Genomic DNA, 27,784 nt, shown 5'->3' on the forward strand with positions numbered 1-27,784 from the left:
TTAACACAGGAAAATAAGAAGGATTTATAATTTCATTGAACGAACTTGACAGACATCAGTGTAAGTATATAAGAAAACAGGGGTAAGAGATTGTTAAAGTTCATCTTACTGTAGGTTTTTTTATGAGTATATAATGTATAGATAATTGTAGGTTCTAAGATCTACATATTTTGTAAGCTGCTACTTACTGAAGGCTGCTGAAAGTTTTCCCAAAATATTTTTGAAAGACGTCAATTTTGTTTGTATTTTTTACTGAATAGTTTTGCAATTTAAATTATATTTTTTTTACAAAAGGTTCAGTTTTGAATATCTTCTGCATTGTAAAAGTATTTAAAATAAACAACAACTATATTTATTACGCAGATGGTTCAATGTGGCGTATGCGTACTTTTTATTTTCATACAAAATTATTGTTATTAAATGAAGCGGTTGGGTCATTAAAAAGAGGTTTATTGCTCCATTAGACTTCAAAAACATCAAAAAATGTTTTTTTTTATATCAAGATTCTACGACTTTTAATTTTTTTGTTTTTATACATTTTTCTTTTAATTCTCAAGAACTTCAAATAAAAGTCTTAGCTTGAGCTACTTCTGTTTTATTTTAATAAATGCTATCTCAATTATTTTAAAAAATACAGAACATTAAAATACGTAATTTAAAAACTATTCAAAACACAGTTTTCCAGGCTTTTAAAGTTAGTTTTGTCCGTGTACTATTTTCTTAAGAAAAAAAATACACAAGGAATTTAAAAAAACAAATCATTCATTTTAAGGGCTGCACAATTTTTCAAAAAAAAATAGAATTATTTTGATCCTCTTTTTAGAATTGGATGAGGTTTTTAATTTTTTCCTTCTAGAAACTTGAGTATTTGGGGTATTATCGGAGACGAAAACAAGATTTCATCGATTGAGTAGTGCTTTAAGTGATCAGGTAATTTCTTATGGGTGTTAATAACTCCAAAAGTACACAGTCTATCAGGCTAATGTTTTTATTTTTAGGAAACTTTTACACTTAAAATTTGTTGGAAAGTTTTCGATTGCCTAAAGTTTCCTTGTCTCGTTTTTGTGCCCATTTTCTAAGTATTAAACCCTTCTATATTCTCAGCAGGTGGGCTTTTTATTACTAGTGCCCTATTTTATAAAAATTTCTCACATTATGCTGATAAGTCTCTATTTTATAAAATATTGTCGGAAAAATTCCTGAGAATACTTGAGAATTAAATTGTCATAACAATTTTTTTATGAAACCAGAAGATGTCAAGTGTTTTCCTGTAAGGGTAGGTTTGGTTAGGTTAAAGTAGCTGTCCGTCATGAAGTAGGACAAACTTCAGCAAGTTTAATAGAACATTGTGGCACCACATAACTCTTGAGGTTTTCTTCCAAGCTCAATGAAACTAGTTTGAGTGCATTACGAAACGTCAAAGACTGATTGGTATGCCAGTATTTGCCAAAAGTGGTAGAATGGGTTGTACTGTACCGTTCCTGGCGAGTTCATCTGCATAACAGTTTCCTGGAATGCCTCTACTCCCTTTGGCACGGCACCCAGCAAAGGTAAGTATGAAACTGTTGTGCTATCTCCATTAGATATGATCAAAAATTATGGACTAATTGAGTTTGATAGAGTTTGTAGAGACAGAGTCCAGGGAGTTGATAGCGGCCTGACTATATGAGAAAATACGGATATCAGATGTTGATATCACGTTTTCTTCGACAAGACTTCTTTTATGCCACAATGATTTTGAAGGTGGAATGAGAGACTTTTTTTCAATCGTTCAGAGTACACACCTTTACCAACCCCTTCTTTTGTTTTTGACCAATCTGTATAAAAATTACTAGTCTTCCAGGAATGCCTCATCCTCCCAGCAAGATCTGGGAGGTATGAAATCTTGTAGTTTCTGTCGAATTGCAGAAGGGGGATGGTGCTTTGGAATTGGTTCTAAAAAAGAGGCTGGGATGCGACCCACACTAATAACTTCCCATCCTGTGTGTTTATTTGTCTTGCTTTAAAGTTTGTAGGTTTTCGAGTTCTGTTAAGGTAGTTGTCAGTTGAATTATTCTTAAAAATTTCACGATTACCAATAATATTTTGCATATTATGAAATAGATTGATTTAGAAATTATTTTTTTGTTAACGAGATTTTTAGTCGAAAACTAATTTATACCGACTTTTATTAATTTTTGTTCAGTTTTTATTTTTTGTCAATCAGATTTTTCTCAAAATTTTACTGTTTGAAGCCATAATCTCAATTTTTTTTTAAAGATATTTGAGTTGAAATTCGATTTTTACGAACTTTCAATAATGTTTTTTTAGGTTTTTATTTTGTATTAAAAAAACTGTCAACTTGATTTTTCTCAAAATTTTACCAGATGTTAAAAACGTTATTTATTGTTGCAAGAAATTATTTTGGAGATGAAATCATTTTTTATTCGTAAAGTTTTCGAGGTGGAAATTTTTTTTCAGTTTTTTTGATCTATGAAAAATCCTTTAATTTGATTTTTTCCAAAAATATGCTTGTTTGGTATCACCTTACAATGTACATATAATATTAAATTTAATTCAAGTTTCTACCGTCATTGGTTCGTCAGATATTAGGGTTTAACCAAAATTTGTACCTTTGTTTTTTGAACTGCTATGGTAAAAAATTACTCACGCAATTTTTTTGAGAGCCCTTTCTGCATCTTTCTGCATTATTATCTGTATAAAAAAATTTATTTGAAGTCGATATCTCCTCTTTTGCTTGAGCTGTGGACGACGAAAAAAACGTCGCGAACGTTCGTACACACGCACGCACATCTAACATCTTTCTCAAAATCTTTTATTTCGACTCTAGGGACCTTCAAGCGTCGAGAAATGTCTAAATTTTCAATTTGAAAAATGGGACCCATTACAATAACTTCCTATGGGAAGTTAAAAATTATGAATTACAGAGCGGCCCATGTTGTTGTCAACCCTCTGCGACGAAGCTTTGAGGCGAACACCAGAGCTTGCAGCTATATGTTTGCTAAATATATCAAGAGATCTTTGCTTGAGAATGGTATCCAGCGTCGCAGATGGGATGGTGCAAAGCAATCCGCTAATGCATAGGCAACCTGAACGTTGGACTTTATTTATTTTGTCGCGGTTTAAAGCTTTATTTCAAGCTATTTATCTTACTGCCACAAAAAACATTAAAATCAGTCTGATTACCGATGTGTATAGCCAATCGGAATTCGGAATTAAAAGCCCCATTTATTACCAATAGCTTATTTGACTCTTACTTGTACATTGAGTTTCCAATTTAGTTTTTTGCCTTAAATAAGATCCAGGTACTTAGCCTCCTCTAAGAACTTTTATTTGATTCCTTTAACAAATGGAATTTTGTATTTCCTCGAAAATTGGACTTATTTGGTTTTGTGTGGATTAACACCTAGTCCACACTGATCAACCCAAAGTATTAGCTTGTCTAAGGCATTTTGTAAGAGTTCTTTTAAGTTTTTAAGATGCTTTTGTTTCTGTACAAAATTGTCAAATTGTTTATTGAACAGATTTTGCCCATTGTCAAGGTGTAAATTAGGAAATTGTCACCTGTCGCAATTGTCAATGTTTATGAAATAGGCTCCTGGTTGGGTTCTGTTTCTATCATTGCAGTTGTGTAATCTTTTTTCCTAAGAAGTCTGCTTCCTTGGATATAGTTTTTGTTTTTAAAATTTGGAGGCAAAAATCTGATATATGAATTAAAATGTTCTCTTCCAACATAAATAAAATAATATTTAATTATTTAATAACTTAATTCAATATTAAAAAGATTAATATGATTTACAATTACATATGAATGTAATTTAAACAATACTAATTTAACAATATTTATATTATTATTAACAACAAAAAACACTGAAGCACTGAATAAAATTTTCACTTTGAAACACTGACTACTAAATAATAAATTTGATGATGCTTTTTTAAACATATTTATGTTGAATTCCCTCACAGGAATCAATCTGACTCCGTTAGGGAGTCGCATATAAAAACGGACTCCCTACTAGAGTCAATTTGACTCCCCATAAGGACTATACAGAATCGATGATATTTCTAGCTTATTTTTCTTATATAATATTTTAATGCACTGAAATGTATTTAAACATAATAAAAATCAAAATTAAATAAAATAAATAACACTGATTACTATGGCTACTATTTTATAATGAATAAGCACAATTTGTTTATTTTGAGGAAGTTCCAATGCCACAATCTATTTTTAAAACTTAATCGAATTGTCTGACAAATTACATCAGAATCCGTTTAGTCATTCGAGCGTGATTGATGGATATATAAATCAAATGAAACATAATTTTACACTTTAACACATTAACTATTCATCTACAACGAAGTTTTTACAAATTCCAGTTAAATTGTTTATGTAATTGTGTGTCAAAAGGACCTTCAAATAAAATTGGGTTTATTTAGTAAACAAAATTAAAATGCCAATCACATCAAAGCCTTCGGCGCGCGGCGCATATTAAAATCTAAAACCCAAAAAGTAACATTTAAATTTATTTTATTTCTACCATTACGGCTTTATTTTATTTTCAATAAATCCTTGACAAAAAGGTGACTCTTAATTTACACTAAATTAATGGCGACTTCAATAAATCTACAAAATTTTACTTTCAAAAAAGGTAGACAACAAAAGAACAACAACAACAGTAAGTAAAATCGAGGTGGTATTAAAATTAATCTTTCTTTTTATTTGGGGAAGAAAATTTATTTGAGGAATGGGAAGGGAGGTGGTTGAATTATTTAAGGTAATTAAGTGAAAAGCCTTTGAGGTACAATATTATTGGCATCAGGGATACATTTATATATATAGGACTTGTCTATAAGGTTTCATATTGTAATCTAGGGACAGAGAGCTATAGCAGATGTCTAGAAATTTTATTTTGTCTTCTAAATAAGTGTAAATTTGCCTTAGAATAATATAAAATGAAGTAGAATGGAGGAATCTTTATTTAAATGGAAGCAGTGATTTAAGCTCCAGGTGATGATGATAAACAAAATGTTCAATAGAATTTCTTTTGAAATTTCGCAAGTCTAAAATATATTGATTTAAGGTGTTGTTTTTTGTTTCTATTAACGTAAAAATCAAGTATCTTAGAACTATGTTTTTGTTTGCGCAAATTTTGTATGGCTTTTTTTGTTGGTGGGTTTTTGTACAGAGTTTTCCAATAAGAGGTTTTATTTTCAATAGCTCGTTATTTGTTTAGTTGTCTAACTTGAAGCTTGAATAAATACAATACATCCAGCTACGCAATGAAATCTTAAATCTTTAATTTAACTTCAAAAAACTATACTGTTAAAATATCTTTTCTGCATGAGTATGAGTTACGTCAAATTTCATACAATTTCATAAACTTCTGATATCATCGATTTGAGAGTAACGGGTTATCTTTTTTGAGGTTTCAAAATAGATAACCCGTTTGACATCTGTCAAACTGATCTGTGAAACCAATTTTGTATTTCAGTTGAAAATCTGACATTTACGAAAATAGATCGCTTAAATATTGCACAAAGCATACAAATTGTTTAAACCTGCTACAAAAATGGTGATTTTGCCACAGCCACATAGAGGCTTCAAGAGGAGTTTATGGTTTATATAATCGTCTAACTACGCAAGTGATTGGCAAAATTGTCGCCAATCATCGTTTAGCTCGTATCACTGAAAATATCGCTTCTGTAAGGGAAACTGTTGTTGAAGACCCAAATTTGTCGATTCTTCGTTGTTCTCAAGAATGAGGACTGCAGTAGTGCACATTAAAGCCTATTCGGTTTGCATTTAGATTTACACCTACAACCATATTATTAAGTCCATCTTACAAATAACTGAAGCCAACTGACCATTCACAACGTCGTAGATACGTCGAATGGGTGCTCGAACAACAGGCAGTGGACGGCGGATTTTCGAACAAAATTTTTCCTCAGCGACGAAACACATTTCTCACTCGGTTTCGTATTGGGGGTTTTTAAAAGTCCTTAAATAATTAAAGAGTGCTCATTACATCCACAAAAAGTCACTTCTTGGTGCGCTCTTTGGTCCGGAGGTGTGATTGGACCTTACTTCTTCGAAAACGACAATGGAACGAATGTCACGGTCAACTCAAAGCGTTATGGTATATATGATAACCGATTTTTTTTGCCTTATTTTGAAGACTACGACTTTGAGAAAATGTGGTTTCAACAAGACGGTGCCACATGTCACACAACTCGAGCTTATACGGCTTTATTGCAGGAGACATTTCCAGGCCACATAATTTCTAGTCGTGGCGATATTATCTGACAACCAAGATCATTAGTTTGACACCGCTGGATTTTTTTTGAAAGGCTACGCGAAAGATTGTGTTTATACAGATAAACTTTTAAGTTTTGAGCACTTAAAAATCAACATTCGTCAAGTTATGGCTGAGATACCTCCCAATACGTGTTAAAAAGTGTACGAAAATTACCTCAAAAGAATCGATGCTGGCAACAATTCTCGTAGTGGTCATTTGAATGATGAATTATTTCACACATAATGTCAATGTTCAAACTTTATAATAAAAAAGGAATATCATAAAAGAAGATATTTTAAATGTGTTTTATTTGAGTTTACTTTTGCAACCACAAAATGGATAACCCTGTCAGTTAGAATTAATTAAAATTTCATTAAACTTCAGAATCTGGTGAAATCAATAATTTTCCCGTGTCAGTTTTCAATAAAGTATAAAGTAAAATGTTAACTAACTCAAAGTGGCATTTCTGTCAAAATGATTTTTAAACCTGGTGATAAACTTAAATCCAGCGTCAATTTTGATACACCCTTTTTATCAATTTTAAAAGCAAAGGATTTAATTTTCTTTTTTTTTTTAGTTCTCACAGTCGACTTCCGGATTATTATTTTTCCCTTCAGAGTTATGCATCATTAGGTGACTGAGAGCCATGACACTTTACACGCGAACTCGTAAAAAAGAAACTTGACAAAAAAGGGCTTTCAAGAGAGTCTGTTCACTTGAAAAAATAACAACAACAATGTTAACCCTAATTCTTAGCAAATTTGGGTCATGATGCAAATACATACATAACACAGCTCTCCTCTTTATTTATGGTCCTTTCTACCTTTAGTTTTTTTGTTTAAGTTTTGTTTTCCTCTTATTTTCGTCTTCTACATCGTTTCTCTTGGTTAATGGTTTATGCAATATGTCCTGTTCAGTGTCCACTCTAATGGAAACATAAAAAAAGTAGTTTAAACACACACTATGCTGTGTTGTCCTTATGATGTGTACCCCGTGTAAACACAGGTAATCTTCAGGAAAACACTTTGTCAACACTATTAAAATTGGCAAAAGGCAAAGCTTCTGTTTTGCTTCGCTTTATTTTTCTATGTCACTTGAAAAAAAATAAAAATGAAGTCACTCAACATGGACATTACGGAGATATCCTTTTTCTTCGTTAAATTTTGTTTCTTTTTTTAAATTTTAATTTATGTATCCTTATTCGAGTTGAAAATAATTTAGATCCATAAGGAAATATGAGTTTGACAATTTATATTTAAAAATATAACTTTCTCTCTAGACAATGAAATGACACATCATCTTCATCACTTAATGTCTTTCTTTATTCTTAATGTCAGTTTTCCTAAAAGAATACAAAATAGAAATTTTGTATTTCACTTAAATTAAATTTGCATAAACAAAAGTTGTTCGAATGTATGTATGCATACATTTTTCCCAAAAGGAATCGAAACATTAATTCTATTTTATTAATATTAACAAGTGACATTTGAGAATGACAAATTGTAAAAGTACTGATGCCAAAGTAATAATTTGATTGATTGAATTACTTGCTTAAAAGCTTCCATTAAATTTTATCATTCTAAATATTCTTTAATTACCAATAATTCTGATTATTTTATTTGTCACAGATATCACTCAAATTTACCGAAGTCAGTATGGAAATAATAGCACATCTGTCAATATTTGACACTGATCAAAAATGAAAGGTAGATGTATTTTGATTTGTGGTAAAAGTCAAATTTTAGATTCAATAAATGAGGTTTCCAAACCTTGACTTAAACTCCAAGTCGTAAATTGATAAAAAATTAAATTGTAACCAGTGATTGAAATGTCAAACGATTTCTTTAAGTTGGCAATCTTTTAATTTATAAACTGTCACTTTGAATTATAGACCGAAAACTGACGTTATAATATGGGTTTCTTTGTATTTGAAACCTAATTATGAAGAATGCAGGAAACTTATTTTATTTATATTAAAAATTTTCTGGTTAAATACAAATTAAATTGAAAATTATCAATGAAATTGTTAAAACTAGTGAGCTCTAGACGGATCCTTGAGGTACTCCATCTACTTTATCTTTTTTATTTTGTTTGTATCGTTAAATTGCGCTTGCACATAAGAGGTTCTGAATATCCTTATAATGATTAATGATTATACACGGTGTGGGAAATTAGGAAAGGATGATAAGATAAGAGAAAAGAAAAGATACCGATGAACATTGTTTTTGAATGTCTGTATATTGCAATATTCGTGCAGTGCAGCTAAAAAAGAATATCTGAAATTGAGAGTACGTCCGGAATTGGGTTTAAGGGTAAACTAATGAGTATTAATGGAGTTACGGGTATTACGGTTGAATTGTTTAATAAGAGGAATGCAACTGGCTATTTCACTAGAGCAGTGTTTTTCAATGTGTGGGGCGCAACCACCTGGCTGCGATTTCTTCTTTACTTTTAATTTAAGCCATTGATGAAAATGTCAATTTGCACAGATCCGAGGTGGCAAATGGAATCAAACACTTTAAAACCTCTATTGTTAAGTCAGGGTATTCTTATTTCCTTTTTAACCAATAGGTATCCAAATTGACAGACTTAAATTCCAATCCCAGCACCCTAACGGCAGATAGATTCAACAGATTTTCCTCATCAACAGCTCCATTTGAACACAGATTTAAGATCCACGTTTACCCAATATTCTTCCATTGAGAAGTAATGACACTTTTCTTCTTTCAACTTTTTTAACACTATTCTCATACCAGTTATAAATTCTTTGATATCTACATATCTCACATCCGACTGCTTCAATAAAAGATGTGTCGAGGAAAATGAGTCTAAGTGGTTTTGATGAAGAGACGATGACCAAAATACAATTTTGTTTGTAAGGTCATGGATTATATCTTTAGCAGTGATTTTCATCCCGCCTTTTATTCAAGATATTTAAATGCTCAAATAAGTTAGAAAGAAAAGCCAATTTCAAAATTGTTTCCGGCTCACAAATGAATTTAGAGTAAAAGTTCAGGTGCGAATTCCAACACTCTGGCTAGTACTTTGCCTCTCAACAACCACCTAACCTCAGTATGGTAAAGTAAATTTTGGTGGAGTGCTCCCATATTTTCACACATTTTTCGAAACAGTAGTGTCTGCAACGCTTTGCCCTTAATAGAATTCACAATTTTTATAATGATATTTAAAACTTGACAGTATTCATGCTGCAAGGTTTTGGCCGCAAGAGCTTGGCGATGGCGAAAACAATGCGTCCAATAAGCGTTTGGATTCTGTTCTTTTAATCTGACAATAAAACCACTGTTTGCACCAGTTATGGCTTTTGCTCCGCGTCGCTTCAAATAGCAATGCATTTCTTTTCCCAACAAATATTTATATTTTGCGTAACTTCAGTAAACGTATTATGCAACCACTGGCCTGTAGTATTTGAGGGTAGAGCTTTACAAAACAATAATTCCTCCATCAATTTTTCATTGGATTCAAATCGCACAAAAGACACAAACTATGCACAATCCGCAATATCTGTAGACTCGTCAAATTGCAAGGGCACAAAAGTACTTTCTTTTATTTTATCTATAACTTGATCACTAACATCAACCGTCTTATAGCTTATTCTGCGTTGAATGGTATTGTCAGAGAGAGGTATAGTTTTGAGTTGTTTGACCTCTTCTTTGACAAACATAATCTCCACAATATTTAAAGTCCTTGGTAGAATCAAATCTTCAGCAATAGTATAAGATTTTCAAACAAGTTCGATATGTTGCCACATTATTTAAATTTAACAAAATTCGAGTTATCGAAGTTCGACGGTACGGAAAAAAAGCAATGGATATGGGGGTCGCGAAATAATTCTTCGTACTAAAGAGTCCGTGTCATGTAAAAGTTTGAAAAACACTGCACATACCTGGAATTTAAAAAGCTGTTCAGTCTGCTCGATGCATTATACGGTTTTGAGGGTGTAGACTGTAGATAGCATTGAGCTTTCAAAGCATTAAATTTTACATGATTTTTAATTCCCTATTTTTTAATGAGCTAACCCTACGCTGCCGTTTTGGTAGTCCACATCTGAAACTAATATAGGAGTTGAATGTTCTATTGTCAGAGTTTTGGACAAAAATTCATTCATACAAATAAGAAAGAGTGTCGGAGACAAAATGGAGCCCTGTGGCACTCCAGCGTTTCTTTATAGATATCAAAGTGGGAGCCGTCTAATACTACTTGAATTGAACGATCTTAATGCTCTTTTCTAAAGCAACAAAGAAAAGACTCATCAATACCAAATGCAGGCATTTTCGTTAAGAGAACTCGATGCCATTCTCTATCAAAATGTCTTTGAAATATCAAGTACAGGTATCCTATCATGTTTATATTAAAAACTCAGTTCATTTCTTCGTGTCATGAAGAAGTGAACTAATATTGTGGTGATTTAATACATTTTCATATTTGTTTGAATTAAAAATGCCTTGAAGAATGATAACTTTAATAAGATAAAGACAAAATTAACCGATGAATATAATTCTTATATCATTCCTTGTACAGCCTTATTCTAGACTTGTATTTATAATGAGTTTTAAGATTTTTTTTTCAGTGAAGTGCTAAAGCGAAAATGATTTTTCAAGACCTTCAAATGATAACGTACATACAAATGAAATCAGGCTTCTAAGCTTCTGTTTATTATTTATAGTTCATTCTTTTATTTGTAATAATACAACAAATAGTTCATCAATCTTTTCTTTCTTGAGTAAAGTTTGGTGAATTTCCTAATTCGAAATTTATTATGTCTAATTTGTGTGATAAGGCTCCTTATATAACCTTACCACCATGGAAAATAAACACCATGACATAACGCTATTGATAAAAATAAAAAACTTTATTAAGATACACTGTTCTATGCCACAGATATACTAAACTCTGAACAAGAATTTATTTGACCTCCTAAAAATAGAACCTACCCTCGACTACCACCACCCAACCCACCCTTAGAGAGTGTTTAGGTACCATATATCCTTAACACGAACTCCATCATGATTTATTGCCAAATAGCATGACTCTAACAAAAAACAAAACAAATTTCTCTTTAAATGTTAAATGGGATTGGTATTGAGTTGAGTTGGAGTTTAGGACCTATGAACAAAAAAAAATAGAACTGTACTAGAACTGAAGTGTTAGGAAGGGTAAAAGTTTGGGTGTTATAAGAAGCAAAGGGTGCCATTTACTCCTCGCCATCACATTGTTGTTAGTAAACTTTCTCTGTTTTTTTTGTATTTTATTAATGTTGCCAAGAATGGCAGGAAGAACTTGAACTACCAATTTAAGCATTTTATTTTTGGGGTAGCAGCAAAAGCAGAGGCTTGAAGACATCACGTGACAGATTTGAATTCACACAAATAAATGAAGAAAAAACCTTAAAACACGCAATTCTACGAGTATAGCTAAATAAACATATTTATTATAGGTAACGAATGAATGTGAGCATTTGAATTGTAGAATATTTATATTGTATTTAGGTACATAGAACTTCGGACGACCTAAAAAATGATAAAGCATTTCATAATTTATTGTGAAGTCAGAATGTTGTTTGTTTAATTTATTTTTAAAAGCGTTTTTTTGTCAAAGCTTTGTCGTCGTATCAAGAGAAGAGAGTGTTATTCAGATCAGCAAATACCTACTCAGTCAGTGGTAAGATTTGACTTCATTAAGGGAAAAACATATAATAAATAATAAATTTCGAACACTAGAGTGCCAAAAAGTCCACACCTTTCACACGATTTAAGGGAAAGAACACAATATTTATAGGCAAGCGCTTGAAAAGAATTTACTTGCTATCTTTGAGGCCATAATCGACTGTAAATATATAAATTTCCGTAGATCTTGTTTCTATGTGTGAGAGGTTAAAATGCCCTTACGAAAATTAAAGAAAATCCAGGGAGTCCTGTGAAAAGGTTGAAGTACCCTTAAGGAAACTTAAGAAAAATCCAACTGCTACTTTGAAAGCTGTTATCTTTTGACATTTGACAATTACTAAAAGTTAAACGCTTTAAAAACGAATTAAACAATTTAAGTTTCACTACACAAATCGTTATCATTTTGCAGTCATAGTTCTCGAAATTTTTAGGGCCTCGATCGTTAACTGTGCAACTATTAAAACCTTTGAGCTGTTGGGACAAATTAGTGATATTTTGGAATCGAAAACGTGTACGTTGCACAAATGGAAATACGAATTTTGAAGCTTTAGGCATTCCAAAAATTAAAATACAAAATATTTTGCATTTTGAAGTTCAGTCAGAACAAGAACTCAAGCCTGTCAGTCAACATCGAAAAATCATCTTCTGTAACGAACACCATATTGACATATCAGAAGCCAAGTTATTGAGAAATATCGTCATGTTTGAGGAGTGAACTCAATATTAATTGCCGGGTGTGTTTTTAACGATACGATAAAGAACACTTCAAAAATGTCTACCACTTACTTTTTATGAAGAGGTTTCCAATAAGTGCTTTCATTTTAGAAAGTCCGCTATTCAGGAAACTTTCATTTCTGAAGCTGTCATCATTTGATAGTTGACAAGTTAAAACTACGCCATTAAATTTTGTATTCCAAGTGTTGTAAAATAAACAATTTTTAGGTCGTTGTGAAGCACCTACTTGGCTGGAAATTAGTGAAAAACTTTGAACTGTTGGGGAAAATTAATGATGCGAAGAAGAAGAAAGAATAAGAATTTTGATACTTTAGGAATTTTAGCGAAATTACACAGTATTTTGCATTTTGAAGTTCAGTTAGGACAAGGACTCAAATCTCGAAAAATCATCAGAAGCAAAGTTATTGGGAAAGTCGGCAATGTGATAATGACTGTTGAAAAGCCTTTCTTTCTTTCGGCCCAGTATTCCACAACCAATATTCAATTCAAGACCTTGAAGATGAAAGTTATCGAGGGATTATTTTCGTAAAAGTGCGAATTTGTAATAGAAAAATCAATAAAACGGATATGATGCTGCAACCGTAGCCACTGGCCCTTTGGGTTATATCCTGTTTAATTGTTAATAGCATTTATTATTGACCCGATTAAAATTTATATAATATGACAGTAGACTTGTGGACGAATTTTCGAATAATCAAATAATGTGAGTGTAGGAAAATGTTTCCTTCAAAAAAATATTACGGTAGAATTAGATACTAGGATTTTCTTGCGTGCAGTTTTGTTAATTAAACTGAAGTATTTATTTATGGTTCCATGTTGACTATTAACATTTTTCATTTCATTTGATTTCATCATCATCAAAATGAACTCCCAGATTCATATTTACACCCTCATAAGTTGACATACTCTTATCATAGCAATTATAGAATGAAGTATTAATTTATCATTTCTTTCGTGACCATCATCCATTAGTCATGTTAGTGTCCTCACTTTACGACAAAAGAATTAATAATTCTATGAACAGTGACAATTTGAAAGCCATCGACCTTAATGTAGTGTGAATGTTTTGCAGTGAAATTCTTCTATTAGTATTATTAATAAGTTTTGAATAAGGGCTACAATCTGGAAATCTCAAGAGAAAACCTCATCACAAAAGACATGAATGTTCCATTTCAAAAATTGTTTATAGAAATGAAATATATTTTGTTAAAAAATAAAACTTACCTTATCACGAATATCCTGTCTCATTTTTTCTCGCTCCTCTTCCAATTTACGATGCTTCTCTTTTCGGCGTTCTTCAGCCTCTCGGATGGCCTCCTGACGCTCCCTCTCCTCTTCCTCTGCCTTCTCTTTGTCATCTCCATCACCACCTTCACTGTCTCCACCAACTGCGCCTGTAAACAAGAAAAGAAAAAAAAAACACAAACAATCAATAAAATATCCTTGTTCGTCCTCGATTGAGTATAAAACTAAAACTAAAATATGTAATAATAAAACCCCTCCGGATGAAGTTTTCTATAAAACTTTTTGATGGCCATTACAGGTACCTTGAGGTAGCCTGGGAAAGTATCCTGACGGCAAAGTCAAAACCAATATAATTACTTGCTCTCGTATATGTATACGATCTTTGGGATCAAATATTTTATATACCTCCTCAGCCATTGCACCACAAATGAATACAAGGCCACAAATCAAATTTTGCGGATGCACAGATATAGTCAAGCCAGCCAGCCAACAACATCATCATCAACATCATCATCAGTAGTGAGTAGTGCTTCCCAAATAATTCTATTATCCACTTAACTACCTACATACATCAGCTCTGTAGCCTTTTTCTTTTTCCCTCAAACTTCCTGTCCTCTTTCTCTCACGATCTTTGAACATTTTGAACTTTGACATAATTGTCAGTTAAGTCTTCTTCTTTTGCGTACTTTCCTCTCGTATTCCTTTCTGGAAAGTTGTACAATATTATATAAGGGTATAAGTTTTTAATTAAATTTTAACCCCAAATATTTGAGATTTTGCATCTTTCGATTTCGGTGAACTGGAATAGAAACTAGAAAAAGCAAAAAAAAAAACTTTAACAAACTTTGTTTTGAACGAACGGAAAATGTTTATTGTGTTACGGAGGCTGATGCAAAGACTTGATCGCATGAACTTGTTCTTAAAATGTAACTAAGTTAAAGGTAGCGACCTATGGACGGGTATGGCTATTATGCAATTACAGAATTAAGTGCAATGTTGGTTATAGAAAAATTGGTAATACAATAAAGTTATAACACATTTTTGTAATCTTAAAGCATTGATAATCCCATAAAACGTCTTTTTACCAAATTTGAAACAAATCCGTCCATTCGTTTAGGTTCTAGATCAGCTCAAAGATGAGTAGAAATACTCATGTACTCTCTCAGTAGCAAAGCCACCAAACAGTCTTCCGAAAAATCCTGCTAAAATTTGAAAAGTTCTCCTTAGAAAGAAATTTTGATTCGCATGAAACCAATACTCGTCCTATAGACCAAGTTCAAAGTTCTCAAATTAGATTCAAGTTGAAAATTTTCTAAGGTTTTTGATTATTACATTATATCATGCCGACCATCATGGTTCACCTTTTCTCCAAAAACCATGAAACTATAGATATAGCTCTATGTGAGTCTTGATTTGATGAAATTAAGTTAGTTTTCTGAATCCCAAAAAGTCATAGGTAACGGTTTCCGTTTCTTGATGGCCAAAAAAATATAAGGTTAAGACTTTATATTATTATCTACGAATAACTAACTATAAACACAATCATATAACCCAAGAGAGTTCAAAAGGTTTTTCTGTTAATTGGAGAGTTTTGAAATTGTTCATTTGGACTTTTGTATATATTTCTCTCTTGATGCTTTTACGAGTATATAGACATAGACAGAAAGAAAGAGATGTAGATGATGATGGTATGATTGGCTTGACATGGAACATTAACTTTTTCAGTTTCGTTTTAGGATGATGGTTGTTAAGTTACCTAATGGTTGCAAAAAGTAGTTACTTTTCTGTAACTTTTATTAGTAAAGTTTAAAAAGAGGGACTATCATGCCATCTGGGAGCTATCCAGCATTTCCTAGGAAGAAAATAATTATATTGTGACTTTTCAAGCTTTTAAATAGTTTTTTTTAAGTTGTTGTTTTGTATTTTAAGTAACGAATTCAAACCAACAAGTTTATTACACCTAAGGGTGTGTTTATTACAATAAACTGATGAATATATTATTATTAAGTGGAAGTACAGTCAAACTATTTGAGAATACAAACTTATTTTCGTTTTTATTTGACATTATTTTCCAGTTCTTAACTCTGCTTGCGAATAAGGACTTTTTTATACATCCACAAAATACCTATTTTGAATTTTTCGTTTTTCGTTTTTCATTCGGATTCGTTTCTATCACAATTAAAATAAGCTTCAACTGAGTTGCCATATGAACATGTTGCAGCATAGGCACACTCTTGTAAACCTTAACCCACAAAAAAATAAGTTAAGAATTTATCAGGTAGAAATAAAAAAGATCCAGAAAAGGTGTTTTGCCGAAAATAAAATTGGACCTGAATCCTTAAAAAATTGAGCTAACAGAGAAAGGACCGGAGTGCCTATAGACAGAGCTTTAACTGAAATTTGTGCATTTATTGCATTTTCAAACACTTCAATCTACACTTGAGAGGAATTTTCGACAATTTATTAGTTGTAGAGATTTTTTTCAATCCGCACATCAAGAATGTTAAGTGATTTAAAAGTATTTGTTGGTGTAAAATGCATCTTAAATATTTCAAATTCGCATGAAAGACTAAAGAACGAATATCTGTACTTGGCTGTAGATTTAATTTCAAGCCACACATCAAGAATGTCTAATTGTATTTAGTACACTTTTTATGCAAATACAAAATGTGAGAATTAGCCAAGTTAGATACGTCGCAAAAGGATCTGCTGATGTTAAATGTAGCTTAAAATATTTCACATTCACATGGAAAGGCTAAAGAACGAATATCTAAACTTCATATTAGACTGTTTTGAATCCACACATCAAGAATGTTAAATGGTTCTTAGAAGACTTTTGATGCAAATACAAAATATGAAAATTAGGGAAGAAGGAAAATATGTTAAAGGACCTGTTTTTGTTAAATGTGTCTTAAAATATATCACATTCGCATAAGAAGGCTAAGGAACGAATATCTGTACTTGATAGTAGATTTTTTTCAAACCAAACATCAAGAATGTCAAATTATTTTAAGACCTCTTTTTATTCAAGTACAAACTATGAAAATTAAAGAGGAAGGTAAAGATTTTAATTGAGCTGTCGGTGTTAAATATGCTTTAAAATATTTCACATTCACATTAAAGGCTAAAGAACGAATATCTGTACTTAAAAGTATATTTTTTTTCAAGCCACACATCAAGAATGTCTAATTATTTTTAGAATTCTTTTCATGCAAATACAAAATATGAGAATTAGGGAAGAAGCGAAGGTCTTAACATACCTGTTATTGTTACATGTGTCTTAAAATATTTCAAATTTGCATAAAGGGCTAAAGAACGAATATCTGAACTTGATTGCAGAATTTTTTCAAGTCACACATCAAGAATGTCAAACTATTTTTAGAACTCTTATTAATCCAAATACAAACTGTGAGAAAGGAAAGAGAATTTAAAAAGATCTTTTGGTGTTAATTGTGTCTTAGAACATTTCACATTCGTATTGTGCCACAAAAGAACCAATATCTGTAAAGTTGGCCTCTAGTACATACTAATGGGCACTCCCTGAGGCGCTTGTATAACGAAATTTCTAAATGAGAGGAACATAATGTGATATTTTATTAACAAGACTGAAATTTTCAACTTAAAGCCAGAATCAATTTTAATCTTCCACTATGTCTAACTTTGCTTTTTTCTCCATTCCCATCGTGCTCCCTGTTCGTGACTAAATTTGTATTTTTTCTAAATTTTGTAACACATTTGAAACACTCAATTTTGTATACCAACGAGGGGGAACTTCTAGAATATAATATGTTTGTAATTCACGCCTTGAGAGTTTTTGTTTTTTTATTTTATAAAAACAGAGGTTTATTGTACATAATCCAACCTATTACCTATAAAACAATTGAACACATTTTCTTTGCTGTACACCCTAAAAGTCATGGTTAATCAATCAAGCAAATTCAAGGACACTTTGTTATATAAAACTTTGAACTCGTTATTTTTTTTTTGTTTCAACTACACAAAAACACAAGTTAAAAATAAAATTTAACACGTCACACCCCATCAATAAACCACCTACTTTAGTGTGTCATTGCCACCATGCTCACCATCTTCCTCCTCTCATAGTTAAGTGTTGCCCACTTATTTCACAGTACAGAAGTATTTTTACCAAAAAATCAGATAAATTACCAACAAAGCACTTGAATAGCTTTGTGTCACCCAACTTGATATACTCGAGTCTATATCGCCTGCTCCTGCTCGTCAACGATGAGGAGCGATGTGTTAAAGGTATACAATTTGTCAACCAACCTATGAAGGAATGCCCCCTGGGGTGTAATCAATTTACTAGGCAGGGGGAAATACTATCGCATCAGGGAAGAATTTAGCACAGATAAATAATATAAAGTAGAACAATGTTGTCGTCGTCAGTAAAGTCCTATATCGTATCCATGTCCTGTGTCCGTAATGAGACAACAAAATGAAAAATACAAAATTGACTCTACTGGATTTTTTTTTCATTTCAATTTCTTTTGAAGTCCTTTTGTCAATTGACGTTCATATACACAGTCAACACACAACCAAAACAAGACGTGAAGTCCTTGTGCTCCACCTGTCAGACACCAGGTAGTATTCTGAACTGACTCAAGTTGTATAGAAAATAACGACTAGAAACTGAAGAAATGTCCTTTGTAATGTGCGTTTGACATCAAAAAACGTTGTATGTACGAATGTAGGTGTGTACATATATATTTTTGTGCTTGGCAACAATTTCATGGCCGAATAACTTCAAAGTGAAAAATTCATCTTCATCTACTTGTTCTGCTTTTTCTTTTTATTTTGATCAATGTTTACTTTAATTAAGTTCCAAAGTGAAATAAAAACATTCGTTTTCGTGAAAAAGACATCAGTTAAAATTAGGGGAACACAAAAAAACAAAAAAGACACAAATAAGAAAAGCCAAATGGGGGATTATTGGCGGTGCAGAAGGGATTTGGCGTTGCCTAGTTTGTGTATAGTTAGTAGCGAGAGCCTTTGAAACATTAAATTAAATTAAATGTCTGGAAGTTTTACACAGTCGTTATGTTTAATTATATAGAAACAACTTGACCATTTTCCCTTGAAATTTATAATTTAACGAACCAAACAAAACAAAAATAATAAAACATTTACATACACAAAAGTATTCTTTTTCTCTCTTTTAATTTTGAAAAATTAAGAAAATAATATCATAGATGTACTTCTTCGGAGAAAATTAGAATAATAAACGTTTTGTGTACATTAATTTTGAACAAAAGAACAAATAAATTTGAATTAACAATGAGTCCCTGAACTTATAAAAATTGAATTGCTTATGGCTAAAATAATTTATTTTCAGCCGAAAAAATTGTGGTTTACATGAAATTAGTCTTCAATCAAATTTAGTTGAAAAATACAAAAAATATATTGGTTTTATATCGAGTGAAGGACCTCGCAATATTTCCTTTTGAAAAAAATTAAACTTCTTAAAATGAAATATGTAGAAGAAAATAGCAAAATTATGATTTCAGCAATCAATTAATAGTTGAAAAATATTGGAATGTTGGTTTTTCAAAACTTTATATAATAAAAAATTTAGATACAAATCATTCATTTCTTGTGTTGACATTTTCAATAGTCTGGAACATTCTTAATTATCAAAGATTTTCTCAATCAAGGGATTTAATAATAACTTTAAGGAAAAGAAAATATGAAGTTGGGAAAAAGGCTTTTAAACCTGTTAAAGATTTTAATTTCCTAAATACGACTAAATAACTAAATCAGGTGATTAACTCTTTGGCGTAAGGCAAAAAGTCTCAAGTCAAAGATTTGCATTTTAGGCACTTATTTAGTTTAACGAATTTTTATTCTTCAACGTATTTTGGTTTACAACTTCTCAAGTCTAGTAAACTGCTTACTATTGAATAAACTTAGCCTTTAGAGAATAAATTAGAACAATTAGAAAAATTGCATATTTGGTTTGGTATTCACATCTTAATTTTATCTCAGTCTTTGTGACCAGTTCTTGAATTATGTCAAAGAACTAGTTAGCAGAACTCACCAGCTACCTTGGAAACTTTTCTTTTTGAATAATAATGTTGTTAAGACATTGCTATTCATTTTGGAGTCGTCATTTTTAACAATTGATTAAATGGAAAGATACACGATTCAACAACTTATTGAAATTTATCGGTCATAGTTTGGAAAACTAATACATTATTAGGTCAACTTACGTCATCTTCTAGATAAACAATATTGAATCGGATAGTCAAATTTGAGCTGTAAGAACAAGTTACTGATGAGAAGAATTAACTACTGTAGACTGATCTTTGGAATTAAGCATTCCAAAAACGACACTTAACAGTTCTTTTAAGATTCAGTAAAAACTAGAATTCAAACCCCTCTATCACCAGCAACGTCGTAAATTTGCTGATCTGGATTCTCATCGAAAAATCATGTTAAGTGAAGAGGTTTATTTTCATCTTGGAAGCAGATTTAACGATTAATAAAGATCCTCACCAATTCTTCGTCCTCAACTTCTGAAGGTACCAGGGTAACTGAACTGCAACTGAGGTGATTGGATTGCAATAACTACTCAGCTTTTAAATTTCTTTAGCTTCAAAAAGGCAAACTTTATTAAGCTCAATAATTTTCTAAATACTATTGATTAGTACAGCTAATTTTTAAATTCAACGCTTGAACAAATGCATACTCGATTCTCGTCAATAATTTTTGAAAGCTTTTCCAAATTCATACCTCTGGCCCACCAATCGAAATCAAATCAACAAGCAAGGCTTCTGCGGTAAAATAACCATCTATCTAACCTTAAAAATGCAAAACGAAAAGCTTTTAATAAATATAAACGGTCTATTAACGAGTTAGATTATGCTTATTTTAGTAAATTCCGTAAAGATTTTTTTATTCTGAATAAGTTCCTTCATAATGGTTATTTCATGAATATTGAAAGTAACATTAAGTGTAATAATAACTCTCTTTGGTCTTTTATAAATGCGAAAATAAAATCTACCGGATTTCCTAAAAATATGTCTTTCAGAAATACTGAAGCTTCAAATATTACATCAATACTCGAATTCTTTGCAAATGTCTTCCATCAGTATACTCAACTCCTAGTATGAATAATCGTCCTTGTATGCTCAATATACCAAGCAAGATTGATATTGGTGCATTACAGTTAAGTAGTTATGAAGTTCTTTTAGGGCTTACATCAGTAAAATAAAAATTAAATACTGGAGTCGACGGTATTCCCGCTATATTTCTCAAATATTGTGCCTAATTTCTTTGCTATCCTCTGGTTTGCATTTTTTATAAGTCCCTATCAGCAGGAATTTTTCTTGATACGTGGAAAATATCTTACCTTATGCCAATTCACAAATCTGGTTGTAGAAAATTATAGAGGTATTTCAAAACTTTCAGCCATTCCCGAGTTGTTTGAGAGTTTAGTAAAAAATAAAATTGAATTCTTAACGAAAGAATCCATATCTGAATTGCAACACGGATTTATATCTGGGCGATCCACCACTAAAAATATGGCACTTTTTTCAACATACGTAATTAATTCTATTTAGGCATTGAGTCAGGTAGATCCTGTATACACAGATTTTAGAAAAGCTTTTGATTCTGTTAGCCATCACACACTGTTACGTAAACTTGAGATATTTGGATTTCGTAATACCTCATAGGTAGGTCTCAAAAAGTTGTCATTGATATCTTCCTATCGAAGTACTTCTGGTGTCCCGCAGGGCAGTCATTTGGGTCCTCTTCTTTTTAATATTTTTATTAATGGCAAAGGTTAGCCATAAATCCCAGTGTCTCCTATATGCCGATGATCTAAGATTATTTCTTGAGATAAAAAGTGTTAATGACTGCTATCGTGCTTAATCCGATATAAATCGGGTTTCAATTCAATTAATTCAAAGTTAAATATAAAAAATCTAATATTATCTCTTTTTTTAAATCAAACACTCAAATTGACTTTAAAAACTTGATCGAGTCTAACACACTCTTCCGTGTAGAAATTATCAAAGATCTTGCTATAACTCTTGATTCAACTATTTCTTATAAATGTCATGTTGACTTTATAGTTGGTAGAGCGAATTCACTTGTTGTTTATGACTCCTACGCGTTATTATCACTTTTAACATCTCTTGTCAGATCAATACTTGAATACGCAGATGTTGTATGGAATCCTACCTTTAAGACCTTTTCTAATTGCATCGAAAAATTTTAAAGGCGTTTCACAAAATTCATATTTTTCAAAATGAAATGGAGTTTTGTCCACGATTATAGAGCCAGATGCTTATTGCTAGGAATTAAGTCCCTGGAATCGAGACAAAACATTCATGATATAATGCTTGTGATGAACGTGTTATGCTATCATATTAGATGCCCTCCTTTGCTTTCTTTAATACCAATCTATGCACCATCAAGATTACTTCGCTAAAGGCATTTGCTTTTTGTACGATACCAACGGACCTACTATGGTGGTAATGAGTCAATTTCTAGGGCTTTAAAACAGTTCAATGAAGTTTGTCAATTAATTGATTAAAGTTCTTCGAGGGATTCCTTTAAGGCTAGTCTTTTATTTATATTTACTTTTTAATAATGTTATATACATGTATTAATATCTATTTTTACCATAATCTGTTAGCTGTAAGACTGCTTGTAGATGTTACATAAATAAACAATTTGCATCCGATTTTATGACCGGTATTGTAGCATCCGTGGCGTGATGGTTTGTGCGTTAGACTGTCATGCCAGACGTCTTGGGTTCAAAGCTTGCCTGAGGCATCTAACTTCGTGTGAGGAATCGACAAATTCTCCAAGAGTAATTCTTGTCACTCTATCCCGTAGACTTGTAAGTCACTTGACCATTTGTAGGAATTTAATTTATTTTTTAAGAAAGAAATTGGTATGGACTATTTTTATTTTCAAGAAAGAGCGCTACGTACCACATAAGAAACAAAATAGTCGAATTTTTCCAAGAAAACTTTACTGACCGTTTTATTTATGTTGATTTAGTTGATCACAATTGGTCATCGAAATATTGTGATTTATCAAAATGTGACATTCTTCTTTGGGCAGTATGAAAGAAGTGTAGCTCTATACCAATGCCTAGAAATCATTTATTGACCATAATGATAAAATTCCTGACTTTACACAGCAATAAATTTGTCATACAAAATTGCCTATAAAGGATATTGCATTGAAATAAACCTTCATTGACTTATTTTAAAATGTACTTGATTTAAAAAAAATATTCACACTTTACCACTTATTAAAACATATGCATAATAATGTGTTTCAAAGTTTGACTACTTTCCACTTCTTTAAAAGCAAACAATAGTAGAGAAAAATTTTTTGATACGAAACAAATCGTTTCATGTGCTTAGCTTAAATTTAGCATACGAGTATCTGGTTTAATATGGCATAGTTTATCAGGAATTGTGTACTTCCTGCCCTTATCCTTTTTCAAAACACCATCAACACGCCAAAAAAAAAAAACAACATCTGCAATTTAGATTAGAGCTATAGAAAATATAAAAATACCCCGTAGTGGTAAACTCTTTATCTTCATTAAAAATAGTGCGACTAAAATTTGTTCATCCTGCTAAAACAACCTTCATCATAATCATTATAAGTGGTGTTATAACCGGTGAAACTTTGACTGTAACCATTACTATTATACACCACCAATGGCGCCTAAACTTTCCAAATACGGGGATGAAACATGGCTGTTGTGTTGTTGTTATTGTTGTTGTTGTGTTGAGTTCAAACAGGATACAACGTTGTACATCCTTCGTGTTTCCTCTTGTATTTATTTTTTGTGTGTAGTTGTTGTTTTTGTTGTTATAGTGTAGATAAGTGTGTTATAGTTAGTAAAAACAAAAAATTAAACTGTCATCGTTGTTATACAGAGAAAAGTGGCATTCATATATCCATTGATTGTACCTAACCTATGTTGATGTGAAACCAGGTAAAAGGACTTCAGGTATAGAATGTACACGCTAACATGACACGGTACGGATGTGCGGGATTCAGTTTCTATATAGGACAAAATATAACAAAACTTTGAGTGAAAGCTAATTGGTTTGCAATTATTGCACTTCATCCAATCCTGCAAATGTCCTGTGCATAGTCAATATTGCGGATAAAGTGTGGACTCATGGTAAAATTGACTAAATATGTTTCTGAATAGTTATGGAACAGATATTTCGAATTGAGTTTGTATTTGATGTTTAAATTGTCACCTAATTTCATCACTAACTGGACTTTTAGTAACAATACTCGTATAAAGGTTGATGAGATTTTAGTTTTTGTCATCAAGAGGATTCAAAAAAGATCGTTGACTAAGTGGGTTATGTTTAAAAGTGGTATCTTAATATTTTTGTTACAGGAAGGTCATTTTCTAAAATGGGGTTTTTGTTTTGAACTTATTTATAATAAAAAAAATATAACAATAAAATTTGAGGTCAAATAAATAACAAAATATAAGTATATTTGTTTGTAAATTACGATTACGCTTAACGTGGAACGTAACAATGATAAGTCTTAAAATAAAAAGTTGGTGTGAATAAAAATGTCATTTCGATAAAAGATGATTCGAAATATCGAAGAGTCATTTTTAAAGCAATTTGAGTCTATTTTGTTTGGAAATTTCGCAAAGATTCTAAGAGTACCAGTTAAAGAAAGGAAGGTAGCTACCATAACCTTCTATAATTCTGCTGACATCTTCAAGCTTTATTTACCCATTAACTTAAAGTTCTTAGAAACTTAGTTCCGATGGAGTCTAAGATCTCCCTTAAAACTGTAGGTCCCCTCCATCTCTGGCAACAGTACTCGCACGCAGGAATGGTTGAGTGTCGTAAGTCACTAGGTCCTATAGTTCTCAATGAACTGTTGGGCCACCTAATTTATTTTTTAAACCGAGAAATTGTTTTGCTTAACCATTAAAAATCAAGAATATATTTACAACTTACAAGTTTACTTCTTAAAAAGTGAAATGATCAAAATGTTATTTGGTTTGAATATAATTTTAAATTTCAAATGATAATTCCTTTTTCTTATTTTTGTTTAGCAACCTGTCGAAAAATGTTTTTGTTTTTTGATAATAAATCCAAAAAAAAACTTATTTAGTTTTCTAAGGCGGATTTTGTTCATTCGAAGTTGAACAATACTCCAGGATTTTAATAATCAACTCGTGATTTTGATTTTATTTACTCAAAGTTGAAGCTTTCAAACTAAGGTTTCGATTACAAATCAAACATTTGAACGGACGTTTTGGAAACTCAAAGTGCTGTAATAGTTAGAAAAGTTAAATTTTAGATTCAGTTAAGTTTTACTCTAAAAATTGTGTACCCTTTCAACTGAACTTCAAGGTCGGAAAATGAGTGGTATTCAAAATGTTAAATTGCTTGCATGACAACTGTTAAACCAAACAAAATAATATTCAATATAAAAAGTCTACAAATAATACAAATACAAATAAATTTCAACTTGCGATCCAACTCATAGAGTCTTAACATTAACCAACTTGAAAGTTTGCCTTAAATTAAGCAATAGTGAATGAAATCGCCCTAAATTCACTTTATCCCCTCGTAGTATTAGTAAAGTGTGTTTATCGTCTGTGTCAACGTTGTTATTCTATTTTCAAAACATGCTGCAGACCAATTTCCGGAAAAGTCATCAATTCCTTTGGTCTCTAGTATCGATTCAAAACCAACCACTTTCCTTAAGTAAAAAAACAGATAGAAGTATTTGAAATGATCACGAATCAAGAGGGTAGAAGTTCAACAGTTCAAAAAAATCGTAACTTCTACAGAATCATTACAGTTGTCAAATTGTATGTCACGTTTTTATGGCGTATGTGATGGATAATCTAAAAAACAACAGTTTTTTTTAAAACCCTGGGTCAGATAAAACTTACAGCATCAACAAAAATTAAAGTATTCTATTGAATGTTGAACAAATAAAGAAAACTTGATTTTATTGGTGAAAATTAAAGACTTTATCGGTCTGTGTATTCAGCTCTTTCACGAATTTCGAATAATAGAAAACTTTTACGAGTCCCGAAATTAAAAGTATTACCAAATAGTTGTTACTTAAAAATCTCAAATAATTTTGTATTAGTAAAGGATTTCCTGATATGGTGTTTCGGAACTCATAAAAGTTTCCAATTACAATTTAATTCGAAATTATTTGAATTAACAGTAAAATAATTTAAACAACTTTACGTGTTCTTCTTTATATCAAACCATTTAAGAGAAACTACTGTTATAGCTTTAAGTTTCCGAAGATGTAAAACTTTCATGAAGTTACTTAATTAATACTCTTTAAAATATTCAACATAAAACTAAACTATTTTATGGCACAGAAAGTTCTGAAGCTTCGTTATTACATACATCAAAAATCACTTAGAAACAAACGTGTACCAAAAGTGCCTCAAGTTGCTACCAAAGTTTTTTTTTTAAACATCTTTTAATTTAAGTAAACACCTTACATTATTTTCATGTCATGCACACGAAACAATTCTGCCCTCTGGGTATTGCCACAAGTGATTTTATACCTTTCTCGGGTCTAGGTAGTTTTCTTCCAAATCAGCACTATGATGTTTTGGACGAGCAAGAACGCAAGTTCGTGAAAACTTTGGCAATGTATAGAATTTTCTTGCATGCAGTTTCTATATATACCAGGCTAACTTTCTAAGGAAAAACAGCTTTTCTGACATTGATCTGACAATAACACGAAGAGAGAAGGTGAGTGACGGACTACGACGAAAACGGTAAGGGTTTTAGTTACGTAATTTTCCAACAGTCCACATACACATTCCCTTAACCTATACCGATTTTTCTACAGCAACAAATTAGCATTTATAGCAAATGTTGTTTGTTTGTAGGGGACAACCTTGAGCTTTCTTCATGCATTCAGGTATGAAGCCAAGGTGCTGTAGCTATAAACATAGCTGCAACTATATTGGTGAAGTATATATTTTTATTTTGTTCAGCTTTATCCTTTTGTAAATTCTCTTTCGCTTGGTAAAATTTTAGGCCTTGTTTTTCGTAATTTCTTTTTGTTATTTTTGCAAAAGGAAAAGAGAGGATGGATAAAATCGATTTTTATTTTTTTTTTGCTCCCCAATAATAAAATTGTTTGCCACCCTATTTATATGCATCACCACTCGAAAATTCAACCCCTCGAACATTTTGTACCTAGGCACATATAAATTCGAGTTCCAGTTCCTTTGAGTAAAATAACCGCACAAGAAAAGACGTAGAAATAAAAATTATGTTTCCAAGCTCGTTCACACATCACGATATTATTGTAGATTGTATGCACTACAAACCGTTGCATTGCGTTTTTTGTTGATAGTGTTGTTGTACAAATATATTTATGTGTGTGCGATGAATGACGAGCATTTAAATGAGCGTTAAAATGCGGTTTTATGCATTGTACTGTGCCTCTTTATTTCTACAAAAGTCTATAACACCATCATGCTTATAAAACTAGCAAACTGTGCCATAAAGCAAAACCAAATCCAACCAACCATCCAACAATCAAACAAACTAACTCCTTTATATACCTAACCTACCTAAGGATACTAATGAGGCCGCCATATCTAACCTAGTTTTATAAAGTCTCTTATTTTGCATTCACACGCATCATGAGAATAAAGCGCATACGAGTATTTTATGAATTATGAATGCAGCAAAACTGAGGACGTTATTAAGGTATTAGGCTGATTTTTAATAGAAAACGCCACTACTATCCAGAGCTGTCGATTGTGTTTTTATTGATTTTTTGTATTTA

At 31.6% G+C, this 27,784-nt stretch overlaps 1 protein-coding gene across 2 annotated transcripts in view; it reads right to left on the reverse strand.

Annotated features, from left to right (window-relative positions):
• The window catches only part of LOC129941305 (complexin), a 99,647-nt gene that overhangs the window by 37,550 nt on the left and 34,313 nt on the right, over positions 1-27,784 (reverse strand). For both annotated transcript variants that reach the window (XM_056049906.1, XM_056049905.1), the window contains exon 2: positions 13,946-14,115. In XM_056049906.1, coding sequence (XP_055905881.1) covers positions 13,946-14,115 — 170 coding nt within the window. The remainder of the gene's footprint in view (positions 1-13,945; positions 14,116-27,784) is intronic.

Source organism: Eupeodes corollae, chromosome 1 (genome assembly GCF_945859685.1).
Source record: "Eupeodes corollae chromosome 1, idEupCoro1.1, whole genome shotgun sequence".
Lineage (NCBI taxonomy): Eukaryota > Metazoa > Arthropoda > Insecta > Diptera > Syrphidae > Eupeodes > Eupeodes corollae.